Source organism: Sinocyclocheilus rhinocerous, unplaced genomic scaffold, assembly GCF_001515625.1.
Source record: "Sinocyclocheilus rhinocerous isolate Xijiao unplaced genomic scaffold, SAMN03320098_v1.1 scaffold603, whole genome shotgun sequence".
In the NCBI taxonomy this organism is placed as follows: Eukaryota; Metazoa; Chordata; class Actinopteri; order Cypriniformes; family Cyprinidae; genus Sinocyclocheilus; species Sinocyclocheilus rhinocerous.
Window position 1 is genome coordinate 2,790,013 of NW_015656630.1, and position 14,187 is coordinate 2,804,199.

The 14,187-nt window shown below is 40.0% G+C and overlaps 1 protein-coding gene across 1 annotated transcript in view; it reads left to right on the plus strand.

The window, feature by feature from the left end:
- The first annotated feature begins 316 nt into the window (after window positions 1-316).
- Window positions 317-14,187, plus strand: part of LOC107720691 (fibroblast growth factor 11-like) — a 60,495-nt gene continuing 46,624 nt past the window's right edge. The window contains exon 1 of the mRNA XM_016528487.1: window positions 317-997. Coding sequence (XP_016383973.1) covers window positions 805-997 — 193 coding nt within the window. The 5' untranslated portion in view covers window positions 317-804. The remainder of the gene's footprint in view (window positions 998-14,187) is intronic.

Consider the following 14,187-nt stretch of genomic DNA (forward strand, 5'->3'; position numbering starts at 1 on the left):
ATGTAGGGCTGTGGGGAGAGATAGCGCGGCCAGAAGAGGCAGAAGGGAAATTTCTCTGAGTCCATTCTTCTTTTGCCGGCTCCCGTCCTGCGACTCAGGGCTTTGTCTGTCCCAGCAGCTGAAGCAGAAGTGCCTCTGGACGTGGGAGAGCTGGATTACCGCTCCAGATTATTATTATTTTTTTCCCCCAGCACAACTTCCCCCCAGTTAGCCGTAGGGACTGCAGGCTGACCATCTGCCCATTTCTGACCGGATCTGTTCCTGATTTGAGTCGAATAATTCTGCTGCCAGTGAGTGAAGAACTTTCCACGAGGACCAGCCATGTGTGGGTGAGAAAGCTCTTCATTTCTGTGTGCTAAACTTTAGCTTTGTCAGTGTTTTTGTCTTCAGGAACAAGACACAAGGGGAGGGGAAGGGAGAAGAGAGGAAGGGGGGCAAATATGTCGGCAATGTCGCAACGATGACTTTGTCAGCCTCTTTCTGTATCTTTTTGTGGAAATGTGACTGCGTCGATTTACATTTTTTTATTCGGATTTGTTGTGGTGTCAATATGTATTTAGCGAAACAAACATAATGAAGGACAAACCATGGACAGGTTGTGAGTGGACCAGAACTTAACCTCTTCCCTTACTGGAGGGAAACACACGGACACGTGAGGAACCTACCTAAATTCTTGGCTCGCCGTGCGAGGCTTGACCCTTGACTTTTATCTCTTTGTGCTGCTGGTAAAAAGACAAGTGCATCCAGAGAGGGTCTCTTAAGCAAACAGAGACCCCCCTCCCAAAGGTGAGAGGGGGGGGGAAGATGGCAGCTCTTGCCAGTTCTCTCATCAGACAAAAACGGGCAGTCAAGGATGACCAAGCCAACCGGCCAATAGCCACCAAACGCAAGCCGTGCCCCAAGAGCAACAAGTCTCTTTGCCAGAAACAAATTCTTGTTCTCATATCAAAAGTACGGTTATGTGGCGGCCGCAGAGGAAGAACAGACAAAAGACCAGGTAGGTTCATTTATAACTGTTCTATTTTAACCACTTTTAACTGGTTATCCACCAACTAAGGAAAAACTGTATTCTTGCAAAAAAGCAGAATGAAAAAAGTTTGAGCTAAATTTTCAAACTGATGTCATTCTTCTTGGCTTCTCCGTTGACACTTCACAGTCAAACTGGCTGTGGTACAAATGTAAGGATACAAAGCTGAAATACAGTTGTCTATGTGAAGCAATGCTCCATAGGCCACATAAAGGAGAGATGCACTAAGCTCATTAAGTTGCAGTGTTAAGGGATTTCTTCAGACTTTTATAAGGGCGGAAAGGGTTAGACTGCTATTTTATGACATGAACAGAGCCGGAAGAGGCAAGCCCTTTATAAGGTGTGATTTACAGTCTTTCAAAGCGTCCCACATGCATAGGCTATTCTAGGTTGCGTTAAGACCTGCCCTTAGGATGCTAATTACTACCCCGAGACACATCATCTCTTCTATGTTCACACATGGGCAAGCATGTCTGCATATTAATTCTTGATTTCGACTGTGTTTCATAAAAGATTGTTACTCAGTGGTGCCATGAAATTGGAAGTTGGAGTCCGGCCATGTTTTAGTTCCGGTAACCTTGCCACTGGCCAAACAGAAAAAAAACAGCATGCTCTCTGATTACAGCACTGACACTGAGACAGAAGCTCTGCGATTGTTATGCCAACCTACAGGGCAAAAATGCAAAACACCAGTGTCCACAACTCTGACTAGCAGTTTTATTGAAACAAAAACATCTCTGTTTGGTGTCGCTGCCATTGGTTGTGAGTTTTGTAATATCTTGGGGACCAAACGCTTATGACATTGTGCAATTCACGCCATAGCCTAAGATTGAATAACTGCACACTGAATAAAAGAACTGTCAATGTAAAACAAAACGAGTAAAAGACGGGATAAAGAGATAAGGCAGTGGGTGAGTGGGAGAGAGTGGGTGTTTTGTACGTAAATGAAAATGATTATAGTCAGGGATATTAATCTGCCTCTTTATCCGCCTCTCTCACCAATGAACATGAAACGCGCCACACTGCAATCATCAGAAAAAATATGGGTATAAACAGAAATGAATGTGAAAGGGAGAGTGCGTGCATGGATCTTTATGATACTGAGGTAACGCTGATAGCCTGTCCTGCTGCTAGGACCATATTCTGTAATATTTACATTCCTTTGATATCAACTGAACACATGATCACATTACGCACCAGTACCGTTAGCATAATGTGATTTAGAAACATACTGAAATGCAAATATATTTCTGCACATGCAAACACACAAAAACTGGCTCAGGAAACGACATAATATTGCATTGCTAGCATAGGTGATCTTTTTCTGATATTTTCTTACATCTATTCCTGCTGCATTGACTTGAATCCTCAAGCTCGTCTAGACAAGTTTATTCTAGTTGCTGATTTAGTGCTTATCTACCAGGGGTCAAGGTTTGGATGGTTAATATGGACTGTTAGCCCTTGCTAGTACTTTCCAGCAGGGAAGTCCTTTTGAATACCTCAATCTGTGACATGAAGCGGCCAAAAATTGACAAATTAGTGGGCGTCACCTAGCCACAGCAGTGTGGGACCATGGGATCACTGCTACATTGTCAGGTCAGTGATCCATATACATCCATCATAACAATGTCAAGCCCCTGCTGCACCCGCAACACCCTTCACACATCTGTCTCACGCACACCTGTCTCTGGTTTAGGATGGGTTCCCTTGCTGCTCTAAGATGGCGTCATGGTCTCACACCCTCTGAGGTCGGCGCTGAGTCTACTGGTCTCTCGATCGATGCAGCTCATTAACGTATACTGATTAATCAATGATCACCCTCTCCGTTTGCCCAGTGCCAAATTTCACGCAAGGTGGAGATGGTATAGAAACATAACCCCACACACACACACACACACACCATTCTCTTAATAGCAGAGGCTGTTTTACACCTTTACAGTTTTATGAAGCACTTGGCTTCTGCGGAGAGTTTGGCTTTATTCAGCAACAAATCTCCTTATAGAGGAGGAGAGGGACTGAGCAGGAGAGAACCGAATATTATCAGCAAAGGAGCGAGAAAACCCCTCACACAGGCTACTCTCGAATTTTCCTTTACAATATACAACAGCTTACAGAAGTGGATTGAATACTGTCTATATGAATGAATAATCAATGTCAAGCCAATAGCTGGAAGAAACACCTGAAATCAGTGTCTAAAGTAAATATTAAAGATAGCATCTTCCCTAACTCTAGAAACTCTTACCACAATTATCATGACACTATATAATAAATGAATGCAACTATGGCACATGTTCACCTGTCAAATCCTAATTATATGACTTTGGTTTTGAATGCTTTCAGATAACAGTGGACCTTCATATGACATATCATTAATATCTCCAGAGCCCCACATGACCACTGTCATTAATAAACAAACTGTGTGTGATACCATATTTAATCACACTAAAACTGACAGATAAATAACCATGCACATTTGTGCTGCTGGATAAACGTAGCCTTAAGAGTTCTAGTGCACTCTGTTAGGGAGGGAAATTAACAACTGTCACCAGCCAAGTGAGATTTTTTTTTTTCACAGTTGTGGGTGAACCAGCTCTGTGGTGGGAAACATTTAAGATGGCTCAGATTGGCCTTGAAAAAAAAAAAAAACTGTCACTACGTAGTATACTTGTTTATGTGTACATTTTTATTAGATCTTAGACCAGCTCAGGAAATGTTCAGGGTGCAATCGGCTTATAATGTAGGTTTTCTTTTGAAGAGTCCACTAATATGAGATTACAGCTTGCAACATTTAGTGATTTCTGCTAAACACAGAGAGCCTTGTTTGAACCTGGGGGAGAAAATAAAGAAATGAATGGTGAACATACCATTGTAGCTAAAAGAAAAGTTAATTTCCCATCCTGCATACAACCTTCAAAATGCAAATGAAATTAAGAAGAAGAAAAAGAGATAGGAGGTCTGCAGATGTGTAACAAGGATGTGTAGTTCGGACTAAAGGAGTCGTTCAGGGCACGAGGACGTGGCACTGGAGGAGGACAGCATTAAGCTGACCGCTGAAGATGGGCTGTCTATCTCGCTTACTCAACAACACCTGATCACTCTGCACAGTGTTAGGTAGCCTCTCATCTGAGTACTGAGAGTGCCAGGGGTCAGAAAGAACGAGTGAGTGAAAGAGAGGGAGGGGAAGAGATAGCAATTCAGAGAGGAAGGAAGGAAAGGAGAAAATGGAGGAGAGACAGGTGGAAAGACAAAAAATGAGTCACTGCAAACGACAGAAGGACATGCAGAGGGAATTCAGAGGAAGAGAGAAAATCACTGATGATTAAGCAAGTTCTGGCAGAGAGTATGTTAAATAAAAATTGGCAGCCCTTACTTTCACTGCATGAAGTTTTTGTTCGTTTTCTTATGTTAAAATATGAGAAAACAGTCTATTATTTTAAAAGAACACTCAGCGTTCAAGTTCTTATGCTATGCTCAAGTTCTATGAACATGTTATTGATTATCGAATAAAACTATTTTTAATTCCTCAGTTTGTAAGAACAAGTCTTGTGTCTACAGTCAATGGGGCAAGACACTGCACAGGGATAAACACTACAAAATGTTTGAAAATACAGCCACAAGACTTGTACATTGCATAATAAAACTGCATACTAACATTTTCTCTCTAAACTAGCTTATATCAAATTCAACTCAATCAATTCAACTCAATATCAATTCAACTGGCATGACCATATAAAGAGTAAACCTAGTAATTTTTTGGCACAATACCTGCAACATTACTTTAAAAAAGAAGTTTAACTTAAAAATAAATAAATAAATAAAAATACACCCAGCGGCATTTCATCAGCAATGCATAGCTACAAGCAAGAACAGCAAAGGACAGTAGATCAACAGTTAAATGTACGATTTAATTTAGAATTTTTAACATTTTAAATATTTATCTACACGTTTGTAACACATTTTTATACAGAAAAAAGAGCCCTGTAACAGAAAAAAAAAACACCTAACATAAAACTTTGGACTTTTTTGCTTTTATATCTTCTGGAATATCTTGCATCATAGTCTTTTATGTTTTCTTCATAATATATTAACATAATTCAAGGTTTAATTTTATTCGGTGTAAAATAGATTAGATTATATAGATAGATAGATAGATAGATAAACTAATACTCATCGAAATACATGCACAAGTAACCTAATAAGGGATGTAACCAGCATGAACAGTATTGATTACCAAGCTGCTGGTACAGTCAATGAAACAGAATTTAGTTTGTTCTCTCTCTGAGCTCACAACATAGCACTTTCTCAAGTAATTAATGAATTAAGATGTAGTTCATTAATGATTTTATTAGTCAACAATTGAACCAAAGATGTACTGTGTGGTTGCCACTCTCAGGTCCCTCTGGACGATCCTAGAGGCAGAAGCGAAAAAAGATATTGGACGAGAGAAGTAAATATGACAGAAATGAAAGACACCAAGGCATCAAGTTACTGGACGTTAACACTATTGATCTCCATGTCAAAGCCGGTGGGATGATTTGTGATTGACCACCTGAAAGAGTCTAATAATGTGGCAGGAAAGAGAACCCACATGTGACTAATGGCCCCTACTGTGCATGTTTTATTGGTGTTAACATTAGCTGAGGCTTTCTCAGAGCTAACAGCATTAATCTGCTCTATCCTCCACTAGCGGCCTTCCAAAATGAACTGAGAGCTTGGAGTTTCCCCTTTACAAGCTAATAATTAGTGCATTCTGTATTTGTCAGGTTGCAGATGGGTCACATCTAGAAATGTTTTAAAATACATGAATTGTATGAATTTTTTTTTTAGAAAAACTGAAAAAGTATTGGTAAGTTCACAGACATTTCCTATAACCCTAAAAAAAAAACACGAAACGCAATGTGTTATTCAAAATACGGGTAAAACACCAGTGAGTAAACAATATGGATAATTAACACAGTACTTTGTGCCCTATATTTATGGACTTGGAGTGTAACATCTACAATGACACTAACACTCCAAAACATCTTCCTCTTTGTCTGTCCTGAGAGCCCCAATTCTGACAAATCTCAGCTGCAGCAATCACTGCTCACTACCATCAGTATGAAATGAATATCCGATTAGTTTTGCGGCTGCAACAGCAGCCAAATGAGTTTCCCAGACTCTTTTGTTGATAATGAGGACGCCAAACATACAAACATCAGCTTATGACGTTACACAACCAAAGATTGAGAAGGGTTTCATAATCTATCAAAAATGTAATTCCATGAAAAGATAATTAAAGTTGAAGGGATTCATGCTTTTGTTTTGAAGGGTTATTTCAGTGCTGCCTCTGGGTTGGAAGGCTGGACTTGTAGAAGCGGATTGTAGAAAAGTTCCAGCAGTTTGGAAGAGATCAGATTAGGACTAAATTTGCCTGAAAGAGATCAGAGAAAAGGCAGCAATGAGATAAATGCCACTAGCCTGTGATTAGTATGAGCGAATTTATGCTGGAGCAAAAATTCATGTATCATATTCCTCAAACATTATTGATAATAAAACAAAATCACTAAAAAAGGAAATGATGCTCAAAAATTGGCATGAAATAGAGGGGGGAAATGTATCTTTGCAATGCTGAATTTTGTATTTGAGGGAAAAATCTAAAATTGGCAGGTGAAGCAGAGCTTTGTAAGAAAAGAATATAGAATGCTTTATCTTTATGGAGCTTTTTGGTTATAGCACAGCCTGCTGTGACCAAAAAGGAGCTTTCTGGTAAAATTGTTTTTTTTTTTTTAAAGTAAGGCAACACAAAAGTGTACAAGTAGCATTTTTATGAAGAAAACATTAGCAACATTATCTGCATACGAACAAAATATAAGCTAAGTTTTTTCCTCTTTTCAAAAGATTTTGCCAAATCTCTGCAATCTTCAGGTGTCATTTGTTTGCATGACAGAAAAAAGTAGTGCATTTGTGATATCTTAGCATATTAATAGCAGTACTACAAATTATATAACTTAGTCTAATTGTAGAGTAAATTAGAAATACTTATCTCTTGTATTTCAGTAAAAATAACTAAACATCTTTAAAGCATTATAAGTTCACTGAGAAACAAAGATAATCGAAAAGTCTTTGCAGAAAAATGTATCTTTATTTTCTTCTTACCTCTTTGGCATTTGACATTTTGATGCACAGATAAATGTAGAATGAGAATTTGAGTCTTAATTTTACTGTTCATGTTTCACAGATCATTTCTCAGAGAGTAAAGGAATTCTGGCACCTTTAGGTACTGACAGAGAGCACTTGGGCTTTATTTACACTAAAACGATGAGTAAATGCATCAGAATCGGAAACACCCCCCATGCCCTCTCGCCTCACTGCCTAATGACATTGCCAATGACAAAGAATGCCTTAATAGCCTCTCTCACACAGCAGCTGAAATTGAATTTGTGGATACTTTGATTAAACCTGACAAGGACAGATTGAGTTTGACCTCTAACAAGAGGGAGACACACAAAAGAAGTGTATATATGTGTGTGTGTGTGTGTGTGTGTGTGTGTGTGTTTTAGAAGGGGCAGAGGATAAGGAGCAGCAGACAGAAAAGGTAGACATTTACCTCTGTAATTTCTGAGCACTTAAGTGCTGGTGTTGACGTCATGAGCGGGCAAGGCTCCATTACTATTGGGCTGGCATCCCAGAGAGTCAGATTGCTTTATAGTTACATATAACACGTCCACCACTGCAAGTACCAGAACCAACCCAGCATGTAAAACCACCTTTCATTCAAGTTTTGTACATTCAGCAGCCTGCACTACAGTATTTCAAAACTTGCTAGTCGGCATTTATCCATGCTTTCTATCTCTCATTTTGTCAATTCACAATAAATGATAGTCGAATGGACATGGCTGTCATCTCAGGGGACGGTCCCTTGAGGTCACACAATGATGCTGACAAGGTCATGTCAAGCATACAACACAGGAAGACAGAAGATTGAAGTGTCTGATTGGATTATTGACCTCCAAAAGATTAATACCCATAAACACTCCGTAATGTTCACTCAGTTGGGTCTTGTGATAGAATCGTGGCAATTTGAAAAGCTTTAATGGATGTGTCTTAGAGCAAGTCACATGGCCTTTTTTTCACTGTGGTACTTCACACAGTGAATCTAACAAAATAAAAAGAGCCGTTGTGGTAGAGAGCAAAGGATAAGAACTAAAGAAAGAATAGAGATAGTGAAGATAAGGACACATTCTCACAGTGATTTAACAAAACAAACAAAGTTCATAGATCAACAATCATGCTGGTCCTGGAACAATATTACAATCAATTTTAATGTTCGGGAATTCTTATTTTTCTTTGATTTGAGGGGTAGCTAATGTTTGTGGTTAAGTATAGGGATTTAAAATTGTATTCTTAAAATTAGTCATGCACCAAAAATAATAATAATATAAAAATTGCTAAATATGTCATATGAAATTGTTTTGGAGGGCTGAAATTAATGACCCAAACAGTGACATTTAATTAGTGTTTCTCCAAAGATGCGTTTTGACCATATCAGTGTATATTGTGTGCCATAATGTAGATAAGCTACAACGTAAGACTGGACGCACCTCACCATGACCAAAATGATGCTAGACAAGCAATATGTAAAATATGTCCAGCTAAGGTGGCTCATTGCAGAAGAACTGTACACAAGAACACAACTGAATAGCATACTGAGTTCACTTACCCAAATTTAATAACCAAAACGAATGAAATGAAAACTTTTGGTATAAACTGAAATTTGGTACTGTGTTTCAGTTATAAACAACTGTTTTAGTGCATCACTACTGAAAATAACTAATAATAGGCAAATATGCCTCAGCTTAGTAGACTATATATCTTTATCCCCATTCAAAAGAGGAAAAACTAATAAAGCTTTAATTTCTGTGCAGAAAGTGAAATGGAACATCCAATAATTTCGGTTATTTTTGGAAAGGCAAAACATGCAAAAAAATTGTTGGTTTTGTGCACTTAAAAAAGTAAAGCAAACCAAAATTGAATTTAGCCAACTGAATTAAAGACACAAATAGAAAACTGCACTGCATACAAAAAACAATTAGAGATGCCTATGGGCTCACATTTAAATATGAATTTCCATAGACTTTTTTAGGTTGAGATAAACTTGTGTAATACATTTTATTACAGATAAACTAAACAGGTAAATTTGGTCTGCTGTGATTACTTTCCAAGTATATGATTCAGTGTTTATGGGGAGGCCCACGGTTTAAGACATTGAAAACCCCTGCAATAGAGAGGTCGAAAGAATAAGAAATGGGGTAAGATAAGAAAGAGGACAGACCAAGAGGGAAGATCAGATGAAGGAGGAAGAAATAGAGAGAGGGAAAAGAAGAATAAGAAATGTGAGCGAGATAAGAGGGGAAAAACTGCTGAGAGCTGCAGAGAATGAGAGACAGCAGAGAGAGAGGGGACTGGTGGGGAGTCCTAATAAAGGTTGAGGGAAGCCCTGGTAGTTTGGCCTTAGTCAGGGAGGGGAGTCACAGATGCCCTTGGCTGCTCGCTGAAGCAGCGCCTGTAATTACTCTGCGCTCTCTTATCATTACGGGGTAAGCCGGCATCTCACAGCTATAAAGCAGCACACCGCACTGTACCAGACGCTCTGTCCAGAACCTCCCATACACACACACAAAAAACACCCACAAATACACGCTCCTTGCACATACACGAAAGGTTACTTGACAGTTAACCTCTATCGATCCTGCGAACACCAGCAGGTAAAAAGGGTGCGACTTTTGGCTCTGCTACACTGTGACCGATCAAACCACGCACACATAAGTGAACGAACACATGGAGGCTTCGTCTTGGTTATTGCATTTTCTGTCTGACTTTGAGGAGCTGCACTGGGCACTGACGCATTTTAAATAAACAGCCAGAGCTCTCAATACAGCCGGACGAAGAGGACATCCCGCTCCTTACAAGAGTCCCACATTACAGTGTGTGTGGTGATATCGCAAAAGATAAGCAAGAGACAAAGCCGGAAAGCACCAGCAGGAACATGATTAGCATTACCGCATTTGTATCACTCTAGCTCAGGGGTAGGCAAGTTAAATCCTAGAGAGCCGCAGTCCTGCAGAGTTCAGCTCCAACCCTAATCAAACACACCTGAACAAGCTAATCAATGTCTTCAGGATTACTAAGGCTATAGGCAGGTGAGCTTTTTTTTCAGGGTTGGAGCTGAACTCTGCAGGACTGCGGCTCTCTAGGACCGAACTTGCCTACCCCTGCTCTAGCTAGTGTAGGGAATATCAATGCTTGACTAATAATGCCAACATTGCTTAAATCTGCTCCCAGTGGGGTTGGTTGTACAGAGATGATTGCTGGTTTAGTGGGGGTTGTTGGTTTATATGTTGAATGTTTGTTGTTTATTTCCATAGCATTTGTCACCCTCAGAAAGGCAGAAAAATACCATGTAACAGTACGAGAATCCCTCAGCCAATCATATTAATTAAAAGTCATCAACGCGTGAGATTAAATTAGACAGAGCTAGGGGTGAAAAGGGGATCACTGTAAGCTGGGTGCAGAGATAGAAAGAAAAAGAACTAGAAGATAGCAAATATTTTCTTTTGTGGGTCAAAAAAATGACACAAACAGTATTGATAATGTGACATCTGCAACACTGCTCTACTGAAGTATCAATAGTGGTAAAACTTGCTTAAAGAAATAAAACAATCAAAATTTACTTTCTTAATACTCATAGTCCTGTGCACGATTCAGCAGTACATGTTATATCTAAGCAAAAAAAGGATATATTCATGATCTTTCATCAACATGCAGTAGCTTGTCCCATCTCGCAAATGACTTCCCTGTTCTATCAATTCTACCTTTATTTATCCTTTCTTTTATCTTCCCACGTTCACAGAGTATAAAAAGCAGACTCATGAAGCAGACTGTTCCTTCAGCATGCTCTGTTCCTCACAGTTAATGTTTCTGACTCAGAAGTAATAAATCAGGGATTTTTATGAAGAGTGCAATTTTTTTATATATATATAAATTTGATGGTAAAGTGGTGCAATGTCTACTAATATTATCTATACTTGGGCTGTAATGATTTTTGAAATGCAAAGCATTTGTCTCTAAAGTTTTTCTCAAAAGTATAGTTCACCCAAAAATGAAAATTTACCCAATGATTTAATACTTTAAAGCTACACAGTAATGATTAAAAATCGTATAGAGACTGTAAATCTGGCAAATGCTTAGAAAAGTCAAGTCTCATTTGTTAATTACACATTAGAAAACTGGAGTTTTAAATTAGCTAATTTACTCTGATAGATTTTATATTTTCCCAATCTCTAAATAGGTATTTTAACACTTCTAAAAGTGGTACTAAAATAACTCCCAAATAGAGTTAAAAAAACAACTCCATATAGAGCTAAATTTGACCTCTAGTAAGAGAGGAATAGTGGTGCATTCTAACAATAGACAGAATTAAATTTCTAACACTAGTGTAAAGCTTTCTATTTATTCCTCTGGCTCAGTGTATATTTAAAACTGTAAATATAGAAGCAAGCTGAGTTAGAAGCAAAACTACTCATATTCCACACAGCCTGTATGGTAACTTCAAAAATTAAAAACAAACAAAAAAAAACAATTTAATTAGCAGTGATTGACAGTACAAACACAAAATTGTTTGCACAGAGGACATGATGAAAATGCTGAAGTTTTAAACCTGTTAACATTTAATGATCATTCCTGACCTGTTAAATCAATAACCATCAGAAACGTACCTGTCACGGAAACACCTGCCTCACCAGCCGAATCAGCCTCCTACACCCGCTCACAATCACCTGATTACTGATCACGGACACCTGCACCCACTTAGCAAGGGGCTGGTGCGGCACCGCACGCCCGAGGTCGTTCTTCGGATTGGATGTTTCCACGCCGAACGGATCTCTCTACTGGTGCTGGAGGAGGCCGTCGTGGACATCGTCCTGGGACGCCCCTGGCTCGCCAAGCATCAGCACACCATCGCCTGGGAGTCCGGAGAAATACTCACGTGGAGTGGAGAGTGCAAGCAGGAGTGTCTCTGGGATTTGCCTAGACCGATCTCCGACCGGAAGGACCTCCCTGTCTGTCGAGGTGGACGCCGTGACCCTGGGAGTGGGCGCCGTCCTGTCCCAATGGGGAGGTGAACCCCCCCGTGCTCCATCCATGTGCGTATTTCTCACGGAAATTATCCCCGGCGGAGCAGAACTACGACGTGGGAAATCGGGAGTTACTGGCCATCAAGCTCGCCCTGGAAGAGTGGCGGCATTGGTTGGAGGGTGCCAAGCACCCATTTGAGGTGATCACAGACCACAAGAACTGACAATACCTCCGAGAGGCCAAACGTCTTAACCCTAGGCAGGCCCGCTGGGCGCTGTTCTTTACCCGCTTCCTCTTCGTGGTCACTTACCATCCCGGGACTAAGAATGTCCGTGCGGATGCACTTTCCCGCCTACACCAGCTGGATCCTACCCCCGAAGAACCAGAGCCCATCCTGCCGCCTGCCGTCTTCATGTCTCCTATTCAGTGGGCCCTCACTGACCAGATCCGTGCCGCCACTCTCACCGAACCCGCTCCGCCGGGAGGTCCAGAGGGGAAGAGCTATGTCCCATCCACCCTGCGTATAACCCTTCTGGACTCCGTTCACACCTCTCCGGGATCGGGGCACCCAGGCAGCCGCCGAACCCTCTCGCTCCTCCAACTGTGTTCTATGCTTCCATTTATCCCTATGTTGAACTCTTTTCCGTTGGAAGCCTCTCCTAAGTTCCTAATATTAAACTCTCTGATTTACGTTAACCTGCCTGTCTGCCTCTTTGTCCCGGTTGTGACAGTACCTCTCAGTAACTTTGTTCCTGATGTCTGCTGTGGTGCAACTGTAAAGTACTTCACTGTATGATGTGCTGAATACGAAGTGAGCTTTGAAGAGTTCATCACTGTCGAAAAAACTCTCATATTGCTTTTCATTGCCTTCTTGTCCGTGATGATGTAGAGTTTCTGGATACTCTGTTTGTGATCCCTAATGCAGAGCAGGAAAGACTGGAAAGATTTAATACTAGACACAAAGGTCTGAATGTTTGTACAAACATGTAAAGAACGGTAAAACAACATTGTCTAAATACACATTCTTGCAAAATGAAAGACTCAATCAATCTACACTTCCATTTGGAAAAAAAAATTGTACATTTAAAAAATTCTTTCAGAGACCTCAACAAATGCCTGAGGAGAAACACTTTTGACCTTTTGTAATTGGAGGAACAGCAGCAAGATAACAGCCTTAACCTAAACACAGAAAATATATTAAATTAAAAAAAATTAAATAAATAAATAAAGCAAGAAAAGGTTTACCACAGTCACTTTCTCCATGGGCAGACCTAATGAGCCAATCAACATATATGCTAGTCATATCCTTGGTATCTTGCATTCTCAAGAAAGTTTTTCAAGAGCTTCCTGGCAACCTCCAAAACACATCAAGATATTCTGGTTGCATATATGATAAAGTACTGAATCAATATATTATCTAAGTGTACTTCAATAGGTTATGTATAAAGTCATCAGTTCTAATCATGAGCTGATGAGTTGAATCAGGCTTGCTAAATCAATTCCAGGAAATGTGGCTTTAAAAAGACAAAAGCTTGCAATGCTTCAGATATCCAAGCTCAGTTTCGTCACTTATTTTTCCTTGTAGGTATTAAGCAATTCACCCCTGTCAGGTGGCAAACCAAACATTTCTGAGACTGCAAAAAGTAAGATATATTAGTCAGACCAAAATCAACTTTAAGGACTACTGCATTAGGCTATAATGCTCTTACGGATATTTTGCAGTTCATCTCGAGTGTTTAACAAAACCAACCTGCTTGTATTTGTGAATCTGCTCAGAAGTGCTAGGCCCCAATCAGTTTGTCAGCCCCTCATGCAAATGAGTTTTAGAATGTACAAAGCTTTGATGCCAGTTTTACAATACTACTAAATACATTTCTGTCATGACAACTCTCGGAGGGATTGGCATGGTAATGTACATGACAATGCTAATGTATTTGGTCTTAGCGGAATTATCTGCTACGCGGCTGCTGCTGCGGCAGAGCAAGTACCGAGACTTGCTACTGCCAATACATCCACAACATGCTGCTGTGAGCATGTAAGAAATA